Source organism: Eretmochelys imbricata, chromosome 1, assembly GCF_965152235.1.
Source record: "Eretmochelys imbricata isolate rEreImb1 chromosome 1, rEreImb1.hap1, whole genome shotgun sequence".
Taxonomy (NCBI): domain Eukaryota; kingdom Metazoa; phylum Chordata; order Testudines; family Cheloniidae; genus Eretmochelys; species Eretmochelys imbricata.
This window is the reverse complement of record NC_135572.1, coordinates 359,160,371-359,182,500: the sequence shown is the minus strand read 5'-3', so window position 1 is coordinate 359,182,500 and position 22,130 is coordinate 359,160,371. Positions and strand designations below refer to the sequence as shown.

The following is a 22,130-nucleotide window of genomic DNA, read 5'->3' as shown; positions in this document are numbered from 1 at the left end:
TTCTCCTGCAATGTGGAGAACAGCCCTGCCCTGCCGCACCACATGTGGGGGGATAAATACACTGAAAACAGAGAGATGCTCAGATGCTACAGTGAGGGGGGGATAAATACTGAAGACAGAAATATTCAGCTGAGAGGCAGCTTGCTTGAAAATACCCTACATTAGCCCAATCATCAATGAGGGCATTATTATGCAACCCAAAGCAAAGAGGAGTGAGCAGTCTAAATACTGACCCACCTCATTCCAGTTCATTTGGAAAGGAACAGCCTTCAAAAGCCACTAAATTCACTATCGGGGTTTGGGGGGTTTAATATATTAAAAGAAAAGAAGGAATTTGCAGAGAAGGTTGATCCCGACAGTGAGCCGTGTAAAGGCAAGGACAAGCTGCCTCATCTAAGCCTGTCATTTTAAATCAAAATGCATTTCCAACCTCTAGGGACTGTTTTGATCATTAACATAGAGGACTTTTTCATCACTTAACTCAATCAAATTAATCTGAAGTGAAAAACGTGGAGCTGACAAAGGAAATATTTAGAAAGCAAACTATGCAGCATCAAAGGCAATTGGAAACAAGATTCCCAAGGCTACCTAAATAGCAAAGCTGAGAGAGAAGGCTGGAGAATGCGGTAATGAAATGCAAGGCCCAGGCAATGTGTAACAACAAGGTTATTGGGGGGGTTAAAAATGGAGGCCATTTTAACCTGCAACCAAATAGCTATTTGCTTTAATTTACGTACGCCACTGCCTTCTTAACAGCCACTTCGGGAGGGTGAAACACTGCCCTACTTATTGTCCTTTCTTGAGCTTTTCCTACTGGGGGATTCTGAAGCAAGCGAATATCACTGAGGGGAGCTGGGCGATTTGTTCCTCCCACCCTGACCCCGTAGCAACGCAGACTGAATCCACCTTCCCCCGAACACACCTGGCTCAGACACCGTGGATACACGATCCAGCACTGCAGCTTTAATCCGGTCCCAAAAGTACAGTTCAAAGGGCCCAGAAATTAGCCTTGTACAAATCTGCAAAGGAGGGATTGGCTGTAGCAGAGCAGACCACAGACCAAACGGGCCGAGAGGTGGGAGACGAGCCATAATCCTGGGAGGCAGCAGTGCCTGCAGTAGCTATGGAGGAAGGACCACAGCATCAGAGGCTGCGCTGAGGCCCAGCCCCATGAGGAGGAAGAAGAAAAAGCCTTAACTTTTCCCAGGAGGGGGATCACTGTGCTACAGCCAGAGGACAGCCTGGGCATGCTGCTGAGCAGAAGGAAACCAGAACTGGGAGAAGAGACTCTGGTTCTGTGCTCAGCTAGGGCAAGTTACTGTGGGTTGGGCTCAAAGCAGAGGATTTAGACTCAGACTTTAAGGCCAGAAGGGACCATCATGATTACATAATCTGACCTCCTGCACACCGCAGGCCACAAAACCTCATCCACCCTCTCCCATAACAGGCCCCTAACCTCTGGCTGAGTTACTGACGTCCTCAGATCTTGATTTAAAGACTTCAAGTTACAGAGAATCCACCATTTACTCTAGTTCAAACACCATCAAGTGACCCGGGGCCCATGCTGCAGAGGAAGGTGGAAAGTCCCCCCAGGGATTTGTGAAGGTGAGCGGCAGAGGTGAAAAAGTCTCGACCTTTTATTAATATAGGAAGGAGGCCTCTCAGCAACTCTTCAAAAGGGTTTTGCTACTCAATTCTTACACTACAAATACAGGTCCTGCCAAGCCTGTTGTTCCTGAGGAACACCTCTGGACAACTGGAGAGCTACACAACTGATGTCATCCCAAATACCAAGGCAGTGAGACCTAAGGATGAATGATTTCTATTCAGGCTGGTTAAAGATCTGGGCTGTGTTTCATGCCTGCCACACAGCTTGGGGAGGGAGGGGGGCTAAAGCCTCAAAAGGTAGGAAAAGTGAAAAATCCATATCCGAGACCTTCAGGGTGATTCCCAGTAAGACCAGCAAGAGACTTGACATGACTGCTGTTTAAAAGGTTAACATGCAAAAAAGTGCATCTCTTTACAAGAGACTTCAGATACTGCCAAGAAAGCAGGAAGGGCTCAACACAAAGGAAGCATGGAGTACCCCAGGGCTGAGCTCATGGAGCTGGGGAAGGTGGCATTGAAGTTATTTTACCTCTATTTGCCACTAGTGTGAGCACTGCTGGGATCCTGTGTCCAGTTCTGGTGTCACAATTCCAGAAGAATGCTGATAAATTGGAGAGGGGTCAGAAGAGCCACGAGAATGACTTAAGGATTGGAAAACATGCCTGAGAGTGACAAGTTTAAGGAGCTCAATCTATTTAGCTTAACAAAGAGAAAGTTATGGGGTGACTTGATCACAGTCTGTAAGTTTCCACCTGCGGAACAAGTATTTGACCCCAGGCTCTCTAATCTAGCAGAGGAAGCTCTAACATGATCCAAAGGTTGGAAGCTGAAGCCAGACAAATTCAGACTGGAGATAAACAGTGAGTAATTAACCATGGGAACGATTTACCAAGGACCATGATGGATTTTCCATCACTGGCAATTTTTAAAATCAAAATTGGACATTTTTCTAAAATCTGCTCTAGGAATTATTTGGGGGAAATTCTCTGACCTGTGTCATACAGGAGGTCAGACGAGATGATCACAATGGTCCCTTCTGCCCCAAGAATCTATACTTAGCTCGCTGGTTATTTATCTGATACTCACGGGCAAAACTTCATGACATTTAACATAGTTCTTCACATGTTAGATCTGTAGAGTTCAAGAACAGAAAGGATGTTCCAATCACCTCATCTGACCTCCTGAATCGCAGGGGCCAGAGAACCTCACCTCACCCAGGGATTCTACATTTCTAGGATTTCTGAATCAAGCCAATAGCTTATGCGAGCTATAGCAGACCTTTAAAAAAAAAAAAAAAGGACAGAGAAAGTCTTGATTTAAAGAAGCTACCACGTCCCTACGTCAATTGATGCAAGAGTTAATAACTAGAAGAGACTAGATGTGCTACTTCGTGAGGAGAAAACTGGTGCTCAGTTTATGGAAGTTCCCCTAAAGCCACATGCACAGATAAGTACAGTGAAGTTCCACCCTCTAGCAAGATGCACTTGACTAGGCCACTGCATAACACACCAAAGGGCCATGCCGACTCATGTTCATCTTGCGTGTTTCGGTAGCTGAGCAGGAGGGATTTGTAAAGTTGCTTATACATCAAAACACAAACAGCTGGAAAGAAGGGGTGAAGCTGGGAGCAAGGTGCACAGGCAGGAACACAGCGGCAGAGGGAAGGGAGTCACAAAGGAGTGTTTCTGAAGGAACTGCATATCGGGGTACATCCCAGGGCAGAGGAGATGAAGGCGAGCAAACCAGTGGGGGAGGGGAAGGTGTCTAAATCAGGAAAGGAGAGACTTAAAGGCATGGAAGACCAATGAGGATTACCAGCACCTTTGGCTTTGGAGCAGCCCCAAGACAGCTCTGCCCATTAGCTAATCCCACAGGGAATAAGGAGACAGGGACATGTCCCTGCACTGAGACCCGGATGGGGAAAAGAGCTGTGGTCTGGGCATGACACCTCCAGCATCAGCGAGTGGCATGCCCACACGCTCACCCCTGCCGCAGGGCCACTGAGAACTGCTCCTGTTCACTGCAATTCTCAGGGGACACCAGATCCGCCGAGAGGCAGAGAACGGATTCCGTGGGAAGCCATTTCTAGTCTAAGTAGAAGCCCCCAGACGAAGTATTTTGATTTCTAATTACAAGAGAGCACCTATTACAAATAGCCTTAGGTGCCCCAACATCAACTACAATCTAGCCCACCATACAAAGAGCTGTTGCCACTGGCTGCGGAGGCATTTCAACCCATTACAGATTTCTACGTTCTGAACACCGCAGTCCTACTGGGGAGCTCCTGCCACCAGACGCAGCAACAAACATCTCAGCAAACCCAGAGACTGTACAGTAACGTTTACACACAAATCATCTCCCCAGTGCCAAGCCCACCTCCAGCCTAAGCTCTGCTCAATACTGGTAACCAGCCCCATAAAGATGCACAGTTATTCTAAAGACTCACACTAACAGTCCACTCAGATCAGGGTCCTATTAGTTTCAACCCAGGATATAGAAGGGTTTCACCCTCTCGGACAGAGCCAGATAGGGGCAGGGACAGAGAAGTTCTACCAGGAGCAAACTTTGGAACAAGCTCTAGCAGAAAGGTTGCTGAGATCAACATTAAAGAATCCCCCTTATTCATCTTCTCTGAGGCCCCACCCCAGCACCTACCTGATCTACTCACTCCAAGATGAGCATGTAACATTCACACTCCCCTCACACAGGGGGCCACTCCCAGGGACACTCCCACTGGCACACACAATGTTCACACTAATGCACTAGCCTTACTTCACCATGCGCTCTGCTCACAAGCCACATGGTGCACGGGGATCTGAAAGACAAGCCTTCCTGGCTTCCCCATAGCAGAGGCCAGGCAGGAATGGAACGCACCTGTATGGAGCTAAACACAGGGGTTCTTAAGGCTCTGGCTGACCTAGCTGGAAAAGACAACCGAGCTATTACTGGCAGTAAGTCTAACACGAGCAGGACTAACTCAAGAGCAAACTGAGCCAGGACAGATCTCAGGGAACACCCTACCCCCACCTCACCTTGCAGCCCAGCTGCATTACATGATCCATGGAAACAGTCCAAGAATGTATCCATCCAATGCTACCTTGAAAGCGTGAGGAGGATGTGTTTTGGCTGGCACCACCTAAATCAGATGCAGCCCAGTCTTTCAAAGAGTGCATCCTGCAACCAGAGCTCCAGACTGACAGAGCCACCGAATTCCAGCCTTGTGTTTCAGAACTGCAGCCCTTAACCTCACACACAAGGACCAAAACACTGCCAGACCTGTTTCCAAAACAAACCCCAGGCTCCACTCAGTGAGGGATTGAGGTGCTTTTAAGCACATAATTAAGACGGCTTCAGTATATCCCGAGCTGCCTAAGTACCACATTTTCATGTAAACACTTTTCGGAAGAACCTGTATTTGCCTAAATTAAAAATAAGCACACTTGTTGCTAATGAGCTCTGTGGAGACTGCAGCCCAGCCAGGGTCTCCAGCACACTCTGTCACGGGTGTAACCAGATGACATTGGAACAGGAAAAGGGCTGCTCTGAGGGAGAGGCCTCCACCCTCACAGAGACACCTGTCTGGGGATCACTCTTTAAAGCAGGCATTAAAGAGACAGAGCCACAGGGCCCACAATGGAGTGTTATTGACGTATTATTAAAAAGCTTTGGAGCTTGATTAGCTGAGCTTAGTATTTATCATCTTAGTATTTATGCCCTGAAACAGGGAGCTGCAAGAAACTCGAAGAAATGGATTCAAAGGGTTCTGCCTGCTTTCATCATCTCTTCCCTACATGCCTCGGCACCTTGGCTGGAGCTCTGCCCAGCAAAGGACAAATTTCTTCCAGCGACACCTTCTCCCCCCCAAAACCCCCTTGTACAGGGTTATTCTATCTGCTCTGCTGCCAGTGAAAGAACCCCACTGTGCTGCATCAAGGGGAGACTGTCTACACAACAGCCCATAGAGCCTGCCTGAAAAACCCCATGGGGCAGGGACTGTCTTCCTTTGCTTGATAGAGTACCAAGCCGTCAGCACCCTTATGACAGCAGGAACGAGGCCACAAACAGATAATCTTGCTAGACAATTCCCTTAAAAACCCTATCACCACCCCTTTCCAAATGCCAGTTACTGGATGAAACCTTCTTTTAGTCTGATATTGGCCTAGAGAACTGGGGTCCTTAGGTCTATTCCCTACAGTCATTTCCTGAAGGCGGCAAGCAACAGACTTTTCCCCACTTAAAAAAAACAACAACCCTGCAAAGCTTTTTTATATATAACCAAGTCTCTGAAATGGAAAGATGCAATTAGGCATGGAAATAGTCCTCAATGAGCTGCCTTGCTATGGAGGAAATTGATTTATTTAACCATTTTATGTGCATTTGAAAACTGCAACCTGAGCATGTGCATTGGTATTAAAGTGCCTATTATACTCTTCATTCCCCAGAATGGCTCTAAACCAGCTCAGAAAAATAGGCAAGGAAAACAAGGAGGGGGGGGGTGGAGAAGAAGGACGTTACGTGGTACTGTAGAAACAGTACGCACGAACACAACCGAGGACTGGATCGTAACACCACGCGGGGACAGAGGTAAGGTAGAGTAGAGGTATTCAGTTTTTGCTCTGGTGGTGGTTCTTGGAGCCCCCACATAGGATCAGGCCCCCACTGTGCTAGGCCCTGCACACACACAGTAAGGAACAGTCCCTGCCCCGCAGACTACCATCTAAACAGGCAATGCAGAGAGGGGAGGAAAAACAGAAGCAGAGAGAGAACTGACTTGCCGAAGGTCAGGCAGCAGGTCAGTGGCAGGGCTGAAAATAGAACCAATATCTCTAGGCTGAATGCTGAGTCGCGAAACATTAACACGGCATGCATCTTGTCATACCAAGCCAGGATAGCTTCCACCTTCCCAGCCCCACTCAGTCGCTGGGGTGGAGCCCTCTGATACAGCCCCGTATACTCCAGTAACATGTGAAGGACGTGTCCTGGGACTGTAGCCCAGACCTCTCAGTGTTCACTGCAGCAGATGGTTGAAAGCAAAACTCCGAGGACAGAAAGGAACATACTGCACAGCATGCAGCCAGTCATGCAGAAACAGCAGGCTAGCTCCTCACCAGTGCGTTTTAAAGAACCTTAGAGCCCAAAGTGAGCTTTGCTTGCTTCTCTTTAGCACTGGGGCCTTTCTTTGGCAAGAAGCCCTCTTCCTGCCCCTAAAACAAAGGATAAACACTCCCGTATCTCTCGACAGCACTTTTACTCCCAAGTGGGAAAGCACCAACGACGGTAGTGCCAGGCAGCTGGAGGAACAGGAATTCTATTCTGCTCCCTAAACTCCGCCTGGGACGCTCTCAGAACAAGGGGAGGAGACAGCTTCTGTGAAATCGAACCACAGCCACGGGCTGGGTTCCCCTCTCACTCCCAGAAACAGCAGCTCCAGCACCCCACGGAGGCATCAACTTCGTACAATGTAATGGAGAGCGCTACCAGGCATATTTTCAGCACTTCTTCCAGTAACAACTGGGTTTTCCTTGGTCTGAGTCTGCTTGGCCCAGGAGGTCCAGCAAGATGGCCCACTCTAGCCAGCTGGTCTGCAGGTTGCTCCAACAATTTCTAAATCCTGATCGAGTCTCTTACCTTCTTCCCAATAAGCTTCTTCCGCAGGAACTCCCGAGCCTCAAACATGTATGGAATGTCATAGAGTGGGCGCAGCTTCCGGTTCTTGTCCTGCAACAAAGAGGAAAACCCAAATAAGCTTGGTAGCAGTGAAAACTGAAGGTGCAGCCAACCAATCAGTGAACTGCACAGGAGGCCCTGAGCAGCAGAAGGGACTGCACCCAGACAGCAACATGGAAAACAGGGGAGAGGCTGTCCCCTTGGGCTCTCATGTATTTCATCCTTCAGGCTTCTCTGGATCATAAAGGCTTGACCTCACAGTGAATTTGACCAGAATAGCTACTGAGCAAGCGCTATTCCAGAATAAGCTCCCCATGTGGACACGTGATTCTGGAATAAGTCACTTCATTCTGGAATAATTACTGTGCTTCCAAAGTGGAGTAATTATGGAATAAAGTGATGGCATTCCAGAGCAGAGTGTGTCTACACAGGGAGCTATTCTGGGCAATTTTATCATGTAGACAAGCCCCAAGAATAGATTTGAGGGATCAAAATTTACCCTCACCCTCTTCACCCCTCCAACCAGTATGGGACTGTCCCCAGCAGCACTTCTGCCAGTTTAGCTTTAAATTTTCTAGGCAACAGACACAAACCCCTCCACCCACCAAGAGATTGCTCCTCAGCCTGGCTTATCTTCTTATCAGGAGGTTATTCTTGATATTCAGCCTCCATTTGCCTTTGCTCAGTTTTGTCCCATTCTGCCTAATTCGAGCCCCTCTCACCCTGGGGGCTCACCCCCGCAGATCACATGACTAGCCACCGCACCCTTCGACGACTGGTTGGTAGCTGGTAGCTTCCTCATTAACAGATCTTCTCCTACAGAGACGGGACCCTCCCATTTCACACCCACAGGCTGAGGCAGCCTAGATGCAGTGCCAACTTGCTGGTCAACACTCCGAGACCCAGCAAGAGGCCCTTCCGTGTGGCGATGCACAGTGCAAGAGGCTGGAACGGGAATGAATGGCAATGCACCATGGCAGCATCTGAGGCACCCAGCCCACCAAAGCCCCATCAGTCCTGATCAACCCTGGCAGCTACCAGGGGTCACCCGTAGGCCTCCACCCACATCAGACTCGGATTCCAGCACTAGCAGCCACAGAGCAACTTGCCTTTTGGCGCAGCCGCACAACGGAACGGCAGGTTCAACTGACTTCTCAGGAGAACTCAACAGAAGCTCAGTGATTAAAAGGGTGGGGGGCTGGGTTTTATTGTAGGAACCCATTGAATCGTACAATTTTTCACTCATTTGAAAGGCTGGAGCCCACTGCATCCCGGCTTTTCAGCCCAGCATGTCTCCGCTCCAGATTACACAGCACCCCGGGCATTTCCTACAGGAGGAGGGGAAGGAATCGGAAGGCTCTCATTACGAAGCCTTAGCACACAGCACCTTTGTTGGTTTCCTCCTCCCCACCAAAACACTAAAAAGGGCTCCTTAATTAAGATAACCTGGCAAGCTCAGTGCATGTGCTCTGCTCACACAGGGTCTGGTGGAAAAGTTGCTCGTTAGGCAAGCTCATTATCGGCGAGTGATTAATAGCACTCATGGGATGCGACACCAATGAAAAGGAATCGCAGGGCATCTCACTGCATACCAGTTACCGCTGTCTACCAGCTGCTTAAAGCATCTTATGGTGATAAGGACCCTTCAAAGAGCAAGAGGAAAAAAAAGTTTCCAGTAGAAATAGCTGCCATGCAGTCAGAGCGGGAGGGGCAGCCGGGAGCGTTAATAAGGGGAAAGCTAGAAATCTGAAGGCAAATACATTGGCGAGGCTAGTAAGCAGTGAATGGGAGGGAGGCACTATTAATGCCCCCTTGCAGCTGGACCTGGAGAAGTCCAGGGAGTGAATGACCGAGTACATGAACTTTCCTAAATCTTTGCTGTGAGAGCTACTCCCACAAGCTGAGACCCAGCAAACTCGTCTAAGCTCCCAGTGGGCAAAACCTCCACTGACAGAACCCCACCAACACTGAGTCATGGACAGGCCCAGAAGCGGGGGTCAGGGAGAGTGCACAGCCCTCAGTTCTAGAGGAGATCTCACTCCTAGACCCACAGCTTAAAGCCGGCTGGTGGGTACACTGGCATTGGAACTGGCATCACCAGTCATCTTTTTACAGCCAAAAGGGACCATTATGATCATCTAGTCAGAGGAAGAGGGGTCCAGTCTCTGCTCCACCCCAGACTTCCTGGGACCCCTCAGGCAAGTCACAGTGTGCCCCGAGCCTCAGTGACCATGTGGAAAACGGGGTAAGCGTGGCCCTACCTCACAGGGGTGTTGAGGGGATAAATGCAGTACAGAGTATAAAGCGCTCAGATACGGCAGCGATGGGCCAGACAACCTGATAGGCCACTGAGATCACTGTCTGCCACGCTGACCACTACTGTCTCCTTGTACTCCTGTCTGTATCCATCCATTGCCTCATCTTAGGTGAACTGTAAGCTCTGTAGGGCAGGGGCTGTCTGTGTACAGCCCCTAGCAAAATGGGGTCCTGTCCATGACTGGGTCCTGAGGTGCTATGGTAATATAAATAAAAATAAAGCTTTCCTGATCTACCTAGCACAGGCTAAAGAATCACACCCAGGGATTCCTGCAGGAGGAAGGATTACTGGGGGCTCAAGACCAGAGCTGTGCATAGGAGGGCCCAATACTACCCACAAGCACCAGAATCACCTGGAAACATTAATGGATTTTGAACCAGCAGTTCTCAAACTGTGGGTCAGGACCCCATTTTAATGGGCTCATCAGGGCCAGCATTAGACCTGCTGGGACCCATGGCTGAAGCACAAGTTCCACCCCCACCCAGGGCGACGGGGCTCAAGCTACAGCCCTGTCTCCCCCCACCTGGGGCAATAGGGCTTGAGGCTCTTCTCCTCCCCTCTCCCCCCCATGCCATGTAGTAACTTTGTTGTCAGAGGGGGAGTTGCGGTGCAATTAAGTTTGAGAACCCCTGGGGTAAACCAACGCAGCTCCCTTTTACAGACATTATAGCTCCTTAGGTTCAGTCTGCTCAGGACTTGATCCCTGCTGCAGGCTTCCCCTTACACTCAGAATTGTGGCTAGTTTGCATCAGAAACTTGCTTAAGACAATGTAAACGAATGGGAGCGGTTTGGAGCCTGCCCACTGCTCCCAGCCCATGGCTTGGAGTTACAGCAAACCTCCAACTCGATGGAAAAGCCCTATTACGCCGTCTATTTCATCCTAGAACATACAACCCAGACGCAGGCCTCTGACCTCCCTAAGACTGCAATCTACCGCGGATGCCAGCTCATTAACAAGGATTTTCTGTTGCAGCCCGAGGAATCGACATTAAACACCAGAGAATGTCTCACACAACAGAAGATGTAACCCCAGGAGCAAAATATTTAGGATCTGAGTCTCTCAACAGCTGGCTCAACAACTGCTTAGCACCTGCTGAGGAAGTCAAATGCTTGGACAGAAACAGGCCAAAGTAGAGACAGAGGCAGAGGGTGAAACAAATGTCAAGGAAATGAAGAGTTATTTGGTCGATCCAGTCGTGCACACAGCTCACTTGTAAAAGTGTGCAATCACCCCGCTCCTCCCATTGCTGTTATCTGCCACCCACACTTGTGTCTCTGGGTTCCAGCCCCCAGCGTTCCACTCACGGCAGGTAAGGCAGCACCAGGGCTCTGGGATTCATGGAGAGGTACTGCTCCCTACAACAATGATAACAGGGGCTACAGAAGTGAGTTTAATACAAACTATCTAGGAACATAGGGCAGAGACAAGGTGGTCACCTGTAACCAATACAGGCTGGGAACTGTCTCTAGCAGCTGGAGCAGGCAACTGGGAATCAGAGCTCTTGGATTTTATTCCTGACTCCACCACGGCATTGCACCAGTCACTTCCCACACTGGTTCCCCAGAGCGCAAATCGGTTTCCCTTAAGGTCTCAGCATAACAATTACCAGCTCCCCTAGGCCCTCTTTGGTGAAGGGTGGGAGGGAAGGAGGATGAGTGGATGGCGTGGTGTAGGTAGAGCCTCAGTTTCTTGTGAGGTGGGGGGGACCATTAGGGGGAATCTAAAAGGGTTTCAGTCTGTGAGCATTGGCCCAGTTTGCCTTCATGTGGTTTTATTGCTACAGACTATATGCAGGTCCAGGCCATAGGATGGGCATATTGCAGCAAGTCTAACCAGAGTGCTGCATTGCCGGACTAGCCCATCTCTCTGCACTCTGGCGTCCAACAGGCACTGGCTGGGCTGCAGCGTGGGGGTGTCTGCATTTAGGCCTCAAGCTGCAGGGTCCGAGTAGGAGCGCCAATGTGGGACACGCATCTCCGGGTCCTCACCTGGGCCAATGCTCAGAGCAGCAGCAAACTGGCAGAACATCAGTCACACCAGCCCTCAGCTGGGGCGGGAGGACTGGGGAAGGAAAGGGCATCCCAAAATTAAAGAAGTCTTATGTGATTCCAGCCACCAGAAGCAGCCTGGTAACGGGGTAACTCCAGAAAGAGTCCACTCCCTCTTGATCAGCTGTGGTTTACCAACCCTAATTCTGAGCACAAGACTGGTGCAAACTGCAGGCATCCTCGCTCTGCACATGGCTGCTGCCCCAGGACCCTCTGCTCTTCTGGGCAACGCTCCCACCCTCTGCCCAAATATGCCAGCACCGAGGGGCGGGTGCTGCTGGGGGGGTGGGGGGGACACTAGCTGAGGGAGAAACGTTCATGCCAAGGCACATCAAGCTCAAGTACTTTTTGTTTATGAAGCTACTTGCAGAGGCAGACCGGGACTTTATTTTACATGAAAGTCTTACAGTAAAAGCCACACTGATGTTTACAAATAGGGACATTTCATAACTCCCAGCAACCCAGGACTGTGATCTACTGTGACCCAGATTCAACTGTTCTATTGTTCTTCCCCTGAAGTACAAGCTCCTATGTGAGAAGACTCTCACTTCACTCATCCTGCCAGGACAGGTCTGTTTAGGTGGACTGGCGCCCGCATGCCCCTGGAACCCAAGCTACTCCCTGCCTGCCCCCTCTGCTGGGGAAGCAAGCTGCTGCTCCTTACCCATGCCTCCCAATGTCACCAGCTCTGAGCGAATACAAGCTGCAGCCTTCTCACAGAGACCTATTGCCAAGAGCTTCCCCCAGAGCTAAAGGAAACATATTGCAGGAACAAGGCTCCCCCTGGCTGGCTGGCTTCCAGTCCCTGACTGGCTTGGAACATCTTCCACACGCTGCCCAGCAGTGAGCTGCATGGCCTTGCTGCATGGAAATGCCTAGGTAGGCATCCTATCGAACATGCACAGTGCGGCAGGCTGCACACCCCCACAAAACACAGCTACTGCCCTCTGCCCCGCACAGCTCTTCTGAGACAGACACCGTCACTTGGCCAAGAGAACACGGGCATGGGGCTGCCAAGGCTTTTGATGGGTTTCTAACTCCACCTTCAGGTCAGGAGCCCCATCAGAAGTTCAAGGCTGTAACAGAAGAGACAGGCCCCTCCTAACTTCATTACCAGGCAAACTGGTTGAAACTGAACAGAATTATCAGACAGAGGGATGAACATGATTTGATGGGGAAGAGTCAACACGACTTTTGAAGAAGAAAATGCCTCACGAATCTATTAGAATTCCTCAAAGGGAGGGGAGGGTCAACAAATATGTGGACAAGGGTGACCCAGTGGATATTGTGTACTTGGACTTTCAGAAAGCTTTTGACAAGGTCCCACACAGAAGGCCCTTAAGCAAAGTAAGCAGTCATGGGATAAGAGGGAAGATCCTCTCATGGATCAGTAACTAGTTAAAAGACAGGAAACAGAGTCGAAATAAATGTTGTTTTCACAGTGGAGAGAGGTAAATAGTGGGGTCCCCCAAGGATCTGTACTGGGACCAGTCCTATTCAACATATTCATAAATGATCTGGGAAAGGGGTGAACAGTGAGGTGGCAAAGTTTGCAGAGGATACAAAATTATTCAAGATAATTAAGTCCAAAGCTGACTACAAAGAGTTCCAAAGGGACCTCAATAACATGGGTGACTGGGCAACAAAAGGGCAGATGAAATTCAATATCGATAAATGCAAAGTAATGCATACTGGAAAACATAATCCCAACTATACAGAACCCATCTCACTGTATAAATTAGTTCTTACCACTCCAGAAAGATTTTGGAGTCTTCATGGCTAGTTCTCTGAAAACATCCATTCAATGTGCAGCAGCAGTCAAAAAAGCTAACAGAACGTTAGGAACCATTAGGAAAGGGATAGATAAGACAAATACCACAACTACACAAATCCATGGTACACCACACCTCAAATACTGCATTCAGTTCTGGTCACCCCAGCTCAAAAAAAAGCTATATTAGAATTGGAAAAAGTACAGAGCAGGGAAACAAATCTCATTAGCAGCATGTAACAGCTTCCACATGAGGAGAGAGTAAAAAGATTAGGAATGTTCATCTTAGAAAAGAGACAACTGAGAGGGGATAGAATAGAAGGAACGGCTTAGAGAACGTGTAAGGAAGTGTTATTTACCCCTTCACACAAACAAACCAAGAGTCACTCAATGAAATTAATAGGCAGCAGGTTTAAAACAAACAGAAGGAAGTATTTCTTCACACAACAAACAGTCAACCTGTGGAACTCATAGCCAGGGGATGTTGTGAAGGCCAAAAGTGTAACTGGGTTCAAAAAGAATTAGATAAGTTCATGGAGAATAGGTCCAGCAATGGCTATTAGCCAGGATGGTCAGGGATGCAATCCCATGCTCTGGGTACCCCAAAGCCTCTGACTGCCAGATGCTGGGACTTTACAGCAGGGGATGGATCACTCAATCAATTGCCCTCTTCTGTTCACTTCGTCTGAAGCATCTGGCACTAGCCACTGACGGAAGACAGGATACAGAGCTAGATGGACCATTGGTCTGACACAGTGCAGCCATTCTTATGTTATGTTCTTCCTCTTACAGGAAGGGGTAGGCCACAGCCGAGGTTCCCAAGAGCTGGTCGTGTGGCCGTGCAGAGTTCCCCCTAACAAAGGCACATGGATTATACGGTTAAGTAGAAAGTGAAGACTGCACCAGAAACCACAGTTGTGTAGTCTCATGACAACATGGCGTCCTATCTCACAATATGGGGTGGGAGAATGGCAGGGGACTGCTAGCTAGTGTCGCTTCCTTCCAGCCCCGGGGCCATAGAAGAAAGGAAGGAAGGAAGGAGCAGGGCAGGTCTTGAGACAGAGCAGTTTCCTCCCAGCAAGGCCACAGATCTGAGGAAAGGGGCTTGGACTGGATGCAATGAGCACCCAACTGACTGGCAAGGCTTGGTAGCTGAGGTGATCTTTTAAACACTGGAACCCATGGCAACAGCTATTCAGAACTGCTGGCCACATCATCTGGCTGGGTGATGCAAGATATCAACACAAAGGTCACATTTGCATTTATAGAGCTCTATCAAAGCACCCTACAGAACAATACCAAAACTGGGATCATTTTGCAGCCTGTGGAAATGCAGCTACCTCTGAGGTGGAATGCAGCAGCTATTCACTTCCTACCCTTAGGTATCACACATCATTGCCGCACACTTTTGGACACTGTGCCCAGTGTACAGCTGCAAGAGGGATGTAGAACAGCTGATTTACCCAAGCCAGAATTGGTTCTGACCCCATGCCCAAGGGTTGGTGTGTTGAAGGAAGAGTCACAGGAGGCCAAGAACTCTGGCTCATGTCTCACCCATAAGCTCATTCCTGCGGCAGAGGAGCACGCCCCAGCATGATTCGGGGAGTCCGTTCAGTACTGACTCAGAGGGCCAATTATTGAAGCTCCACCATCACTTCCGCTGGCTCTCGTTGGAGCTCTCCCAAGAATAAGCCATGCTGAGCTAGCAAGACCAGACTGAGTTGCCAGGCAAGTGCAGGCAGCTGGAAAAACCCTCCCAATAGCAGCAGCTCTGAGCAGCAATTTTTATGCACATTCCCACCAGGAGTCGAGCCCAGCTCCCTGGGCCACGAGACAGTGGCTGCACAAGCAGATTCCACCTTCTCTGGTGCATCTCACTAACTCATGGTAACCACTACAGTGATTTTTTGACAGACTTACTGGTTCACTGCACAGTCATGGTTACAAATATTTGCTGGTCACTTGCCAATATTTGAACAGTTCCACTGTAGCACAAAAAAAAAAAAAAAAAAAAAAAAAGAACCAAAGCAAATGTAGGCACTTCACATCCTTGCAGGAACTCTGCCCGTTATCTCTAGCTCACAGCCTTCGATTCCATTCTGCAAAAACTCACAAAAAATTAAACCACCATTTTCATGATCATCATGTAAGAAGGGGTTCTCTTTAGAGACTACTCTTCTACTCAATTACACCTTCAATCACAGACGGACCATTTCAAAAAGCATTTGCCATTGCTTGCAAGGATACTATTAGCAACAAAAGGAACCAAACATTAGCTTTTAACTATATGGATTTCAGCAGCAACTGAAGTGTTTGAAGACTCACAAGACTCAAAAGCCATTATGAGTAGCAAGCCATGTGGTGCTCTCTCTCTCTACAAGAATTTTGCAGCTATAGCAAAAAGCAGCAGCACTGTCCTTTAAGGACCTAACGCCACAGGAAAACAGTCAGTGTTACTGGGGGAAAAACAAGCTACTCTGCTAGGAGCAAAGAATGCTCCATCGCAGAGATAAGACTTCAAGAAGCAAGACTCCTGCCAGCCACCTCCCAACCCCAACATGCTGAGAATTTTAACTGTGGAGTACAAACAAAATTTGAGCCAGCACACTGGTTAGAATTCTTGCACAGAAATCACTGGAGGTGGCACGCTCATTCTGCCTTAGAGAAGGCTGATGAGACTGCCCGGAACACCGATCCCAGCTAGACACACCTCAGTCCCGTTGGCACTCAAACCTGGTGCTCAAATACCACCAGAGACAAAGTGAAGGGGATGCAGAGCGGAAGTGATGAAGTGGAAGGACTGACTGATTTAGGAAGACAGAAGAGGAGAGCGCTCAGCTAGGCACCTAGGGAGCATCAACTGCTGCTGAGCCGCAGCGCTGACAAGCAGTAAATTAAGAACAGTAGCAGAAGTAGATTCTGTTCCAATTCTCATGAGGTTCAGGATCTTATGACACTTAGCGGTTCTCTACTTCCCTACCACACCCTACTTTCTTCTCAGCTTCGACCAGCAGGGAAGTTTTGCATCTGACAGACTGTTCCACAGGCAAGGACCAAGTGCAGAAAGGCCTGGGCCTCCAGCCCCCAGACTTTCAAACCCTGGTTATAGAAGAGAAACCCCGACAATGGCAGGGGACTCAGAAGGACATGGTGTTGGCCCCCGAATGGGTAGGTCAGTCCATTTAATGCACAGAGCACTGATGCGATGCATTCTCAGCAGTGAACCCTGCTCACAAAGAAAACTCCAGCACATCAGACCAGCTGGGGTTTGACTGGCCATGTCTGCCTGGCAACAGTCCAACACCTGCCATAGTCTGATCATTGGAGGGCAGATGCTGGGAGCTACTGAGAGCCTGGCTAGCTTTTCCAAGCACTCCCCTCTTCCTACTGGCATCCCTGCCACCTTGCCCAAGCTGAGCCATAGCCAGGTCTTCAACCAAGCACTCCTCTTGCTAGCACCAGTGTCTGCAACGGGGGAATGCAGCCGGCCACTGTGCCTGCAGAGCAATGGCACAGGCCTCATCCCCTGGGGCACTGAAACACGGGCAGAGCCTGGTGAACATGCTGCAGCTCCTGGAGGGATGAGCTGGGCGTGACTGCCTCCATCTGTGACTGGCACAAAGCAGCACAGGTCCCAGGAACAAGCACGGAGCAAGGTGATGGCAGCAATCACAGGCTGCCAGCCTGAGGGCAGAAACCTGCTCCTCTTCAGAGACATGCCTAGAGAGGCTGGGCACATAGCCAATACAGCCAACTGCCTTCTCCCTCATCCCTGTGGGATGGAGGTGTTTTGGCCAATAGTGATGGAGGACAGTCATAGGGTAGACACCTCCCACGTCCTGTTCTGAGTGGGAGGACATCAACCCGTAGTGTGAGGCCATTCTAACACAGCCGGGACGAGGATTTCTCTGAGGACCCCAGGCAATGCCATCGATCAGCTATGGAAGGGGAGAAGAACGGCACAGTGAGTCACACCATTAGGTGAATGTCTTGCAACATGCAGCAGGGTACAGATCACCCAGGCTTGGAGCAGGAGTGACCTGACCACAGGGTAACAACTTTGCTTTGGCTGCTTTATGCCACAAAGGGAGTGCAAAACTCAGCTAAGGGAGACAACAAATCCATGTCCACAGCAAGCAGGCACCCAGGTAGAAGGGGTTATCAGGTAAAACGTGAAGGATTGAACTCATTTGGTTGGGCTGAAGCCACACACCCCTAGAAATAACTCCGAAGTGCTCGGTACACGCTCTCTGTGTATAGCACATTAGGGCCCAGTCCTGGACTGGAGGCTCTAGACACTGCTGCAATACACACATCTAGTAATCAGAGGAGTAGCCATGTTAGTCAGGATCTGTAAAAGCGGCAAAGAGTCCTGTGGCACCTTATAGACTAACAGATGTATTGGACCATAAGCTTTCGTGGGTGAATACCCACTTCGTCAGGCCACAGGACTCTCTGCCGCTTTTACAGATCTAGTAATGAAGACCCAACACGGAAATCAGGAATAGAATGAACTTGTCCAGTGTTTGAAAGGGGCAGGGGCCAGAGCGCAAACCCAGAGGATGCTGAAAAGCGCCTCTTTGCTGCCAAAGCGAGGGAATCTAAGGGAAGAATAAATTGAAAAGAATGAGATAAGGCAAGAGCAGCAGGAAATGAAGGAAATGAATCAGATGGGAGAGAGAGTGAACAAAGACGCAACAGCAATTTCATTCCACGTTTTTCCATAATGAATGAGCCTTTGATATGGCTTATTATTTCCTAGGCACGCTGCGCCCTCCATGCCTCTCCCTCCCCACCTCCCAGCTCACATCTCATTCAGAATTTCTGCCCACGCCCAAGGCCTGGGGCTACTTTGGGCAAGATGAGAAAAGGAGCTGGGAGTTAGGACCACAACTGCGATGCCTACAGATGTACTTAGAAAAGCCAGCACCCCAAACCCCAACGGGACACTGCTACCTCTGCACTCCCAGACACTGGGCACTCAAGGACATGATGGCCGGGGGGACGATACAGATTAGTTCCATAGCTCCCGCTGGTTAGTTTGTCAACGTTTTTGAGCATTTACTCATTCACTGGGACTTGCCTTGCCCTTTTCCCCACTCTCCATTCCTATTAAACTGAAGAGCAGGAGACTGAGGAAGCCAATCCCATCCAGATCAGTGGGCCATGGCTAAAACCAATGACTGCCAGCATGCAAGGTATCTTTTTGCTAAATCAACTAAATCTACTACAAATCTCTATGCCAGGAAACTGGCTCTTGCTTCTTACTCAAGCAGTGTATCTGACGCCACCTCTAAATGCCAGGACAAGAGAATCTAGGACAAACAATTGGCACTTCACATTACCTAGTGAAAGAAATGGCTCCCTCTTTCAGATGCTTTTAAAATAAGAAAGCAACAGCCACTTTCTGACACCACATGAAACCAGACACAAAAACAGGGAGGGTAAAAAGGGTCTTCAAGGAAGATGGGAGGGCTGCAGAGTCCTTTGTTCTGGAATGGCTTATCGATATAGATATTAAACTGACACGCAACTTGCTGAATGAAAGACACTTAATGTGCAGCTCAAATAAACAAATGAAAGCAAGAAGGAGAAAAATAATTAGTGTTGCCAGACAGAAACCTCACTTTACCACTCCAACCCCTTTCAAGCTCAGGCGTAAACACAAATCTTTTGCACAAAGGGAAAACTCCTGCTTTCAAAAGAGACAATTTCCAAATATGAAACCAGAACTAATGGAGATCTGAACGCAGGCTCCTCTGAATGGAGAACAGTGAGACTGTAGGAGTCTCCAAGAGAATGGCACGTGCTATTCCATTCCCTTCCGGAGTTTGAGTCTGGTCAACTGGATCTAAACCTGCAATTTCATAACTAACTAGCTGGCCCCAAAAAAGTTTTCTAGCAATGGAGAGGGACCTTCCCCGCCGTCCCCAGGCTAAACGCAGTTGATATATTCAGATCAGACATTTGCATTATTTGAAATTCAGGCTACTAGCCAGACGAAAGCCTTCCAGTGCAGTGCACTGCCACATTCCCCACAGCTCTGGAGGCAATACGAAAATCCGACTCGCTCCCTGTCTCATGCACTGCAAGCAACGCAGGCAGCCCATTTCACAGGGTAAACCCTTTTGCATGAGGGGACAATACATTATGCACACGGTCCTCCCTCTCCTCAGAGGTGGAAGGGGAGCTGCGAGGATGTAAGCGTCTCTATTATTTAGCTGGTGCCAAAAAAATGTCCAGCCCTTGCCAGATCTCTAGTCAAGCCACGCGACAATCCTGCAGCGCTTCAGAATGAATCTGAATTATGCTGTTGCAAGGCATGAAGTCCTCTCTCAGATGCTGCTTACCCGCCTTGCCAGCCTCTGTGCTCCAAGGTCTAAATCAGGCTACCAGTGGCGTATATTTTATCCTCTAAATCCAAGGGACTTTCAGGCTGTATTTAAAAATGCACTCAATTCACCTCTTCCCATGGTGGCATTCCAGGGGCACTCTCGTTTTAACCCTGTGGAGCAGAGATGACTAACTTTTATGTCATAGTCCAGCACCATAAATCAGTGGATTAAAGCAACATCCATCACCTCGCTGAAACTTTGGGCAGAGCCAGCAAATGAAGTCAATGGAACAAATAGCCCAGACATCCTTCTGATACAGTACACTGCTTGCATTGCAATTTCAGAGCCGCTTCGCCCCTCGCTTTCCCTTTCCACCCACACAGTCAAAACAGGACGGCAAGGATTTAACATTGATTGTCCTGCTAGCAAGAGGGTGGAGGTCACTACTGAGAAGCTGAGCGATTCTGTCTAATTTTAGGAGCTGTTCCCCATGTTCAGTCTGCATAACACCACAGCAAGGCTGCTGGCAGTTATTGAGAACTGGGAGGCGGAGGTCAGGAGATTGGCACTTTCACACCTAGGCACAGCGGACTGTCCCAGAAATCCACTTTTGGGAACACATGCACTGATTGTTTCCACAGGATCCCGTTGCCCTGCACACGGCTCCAGATATGGCCAAACGGAAAAGGAAACACAAACCCATTTACTGATAGCTCCTTGGTGCCAAATATTTATTTTTTTAATGTATACCGTGGCCTCGGCATGCACCACACACTACAGCAGACCCTGCCCTGAACATTTTATAGCCAGGTTGCCCCTGCTTTTCAGTTAATCCCAATGGGTTTCCAACTCCCCATTTCAAATTTTTTCTGCGGATGAAATGTCCCCATGGAATTTGGGGGGAAGAGAGGGGTAAGAAAAGCAATTACATGACATTTTGCCACAAGCAGACATTAGTGACAGTGTCACATCACAAGGCAGCATGGTCCAGTGGACAGAGAGTCAGGAGACTGGAGTCTAGTGCATAGATTGCAAACTCCTTGAGGCAGGGTCTTTGCACCAGCGCTGTACAGGGCTGAGCATCTCGTAAGCATTCAGCCAACTCTCAAAAACCCTTCTAACCTATCGTGCCTAGACATGAGATCAGAGGCTACACTCTATCAGAGGCACCAGATCAAGAGTCTGCACGTTACCACAGCAAGGTAACCCTTCTGAGAGCCTCCAGAGGTGCCGGTCCTGTATTTCATGGACTCGCTCAGCTTTGGGGCTTTACATCAGACCTTTAAGCGCATGGAGACCATTTGTAATTTCATAGCAGCCCGCGCTGCATGAGACCCTGCAGCTCCTCAAGAGGCTCTCAAAACATGCAGCACAGAATTAACGCTGACACACCTCTGTAGTTTATTGCACCAAGCCCACCAGACATCCTGCTCTAGAAGATCACGTGGCTGTATCAGAGATCATCCCCACTCAAAACCAAAGCTAAATAAGTTCCTTTTTTTGCTGGCTGCTGCCCTGCAGGACTATATAGGTACAGGAAGCACAGAGCATGTCACCAACCCCTCCCACTGCTGCAGCTGAAACTTTCCACTTCGCCATAATAAGCTGTTTAAGATGCCACATCAGTGACCGTTTCTGTACAGATGTGATCAGACTCTTTTTTCAACTACCGTATGTTTCCACATGTAATGGATTCCCCTTTCACTTACCTGCAGAGTCTTCCTAGGTATTTATCTGTCGCCACTCGGATACTTACACGTCCCTCGTCAAATCACCTCTGCACCTCCAATCATTAATGGACTTTAGCCTGAGATGTAGGGAAGTGGCATCCCTATTTTACAGAGAGGAAGCGGGGTACAGGGTAGATTCAAATGACTTGCCCCTCACCACAGAGGAAATGAGGCTAAGCCAGGAATTGAACAGTCTCCTGAATCTCTGGCCGGTGCCTACTCATGGTAGCATCCTTCCTACCAGTCACCATCTATACGCCTTCATGGACCTGAGTCTCCCATTTAGAACCCTGCCTTCATCCCAGCACAGAGCTGGGTATTTTCCTTCACCTCCGAGGGCGTTATTGTAGGCACCAACTCCTGTGTGGGAATACACATTCGGAACGCAGGCTCTGGCTACCTAAGCTAAACTGATTTTTAACTGTCTTCCTCAGAAACGAGCTTGCAATCAAGTCTGAAAGGAACTGATTGTCTGAGGGTCTTTATGAAACTCAAACAAGTTCAGAGTTTAAAGTGTCGAGGTAAATATCACTTCAACCCTTGACTGCTCCCCACAAACACTAATTAATCCTCATGAACCAACTTCAAACGTATTGCTTATTGAAGTGTTAGTCTGACACAGGCGGTTACAGTCTACATCCCACTGAGCACA

General features: G+C 49.0%; 1 protein-coding gene across 1 annotated transcript in view; it reads right to left on the bottom strand.

Moving 5' to 3' along the window:
- The window catches only part of SND1 (staphylococcal nuclease and tudor domain containing 1), a 501,059-nt gene that overhangs the window by 339,474 nt on the left and 139,455 nt on the right, over positions 1 to 22,130 (bottom strand). Inside the window, exon 11 of the mRNA XM_077837914.1 lies at positions 7,237 to 7,326. Within this exon, the coding sequence (XP_077694040.1) occupies positions 7,237 to 7,326 (90 nt within the window). The remainder of the gene's footprint in view (positions 1 to 7,236; positions 7,327 to 22,130) is intronic.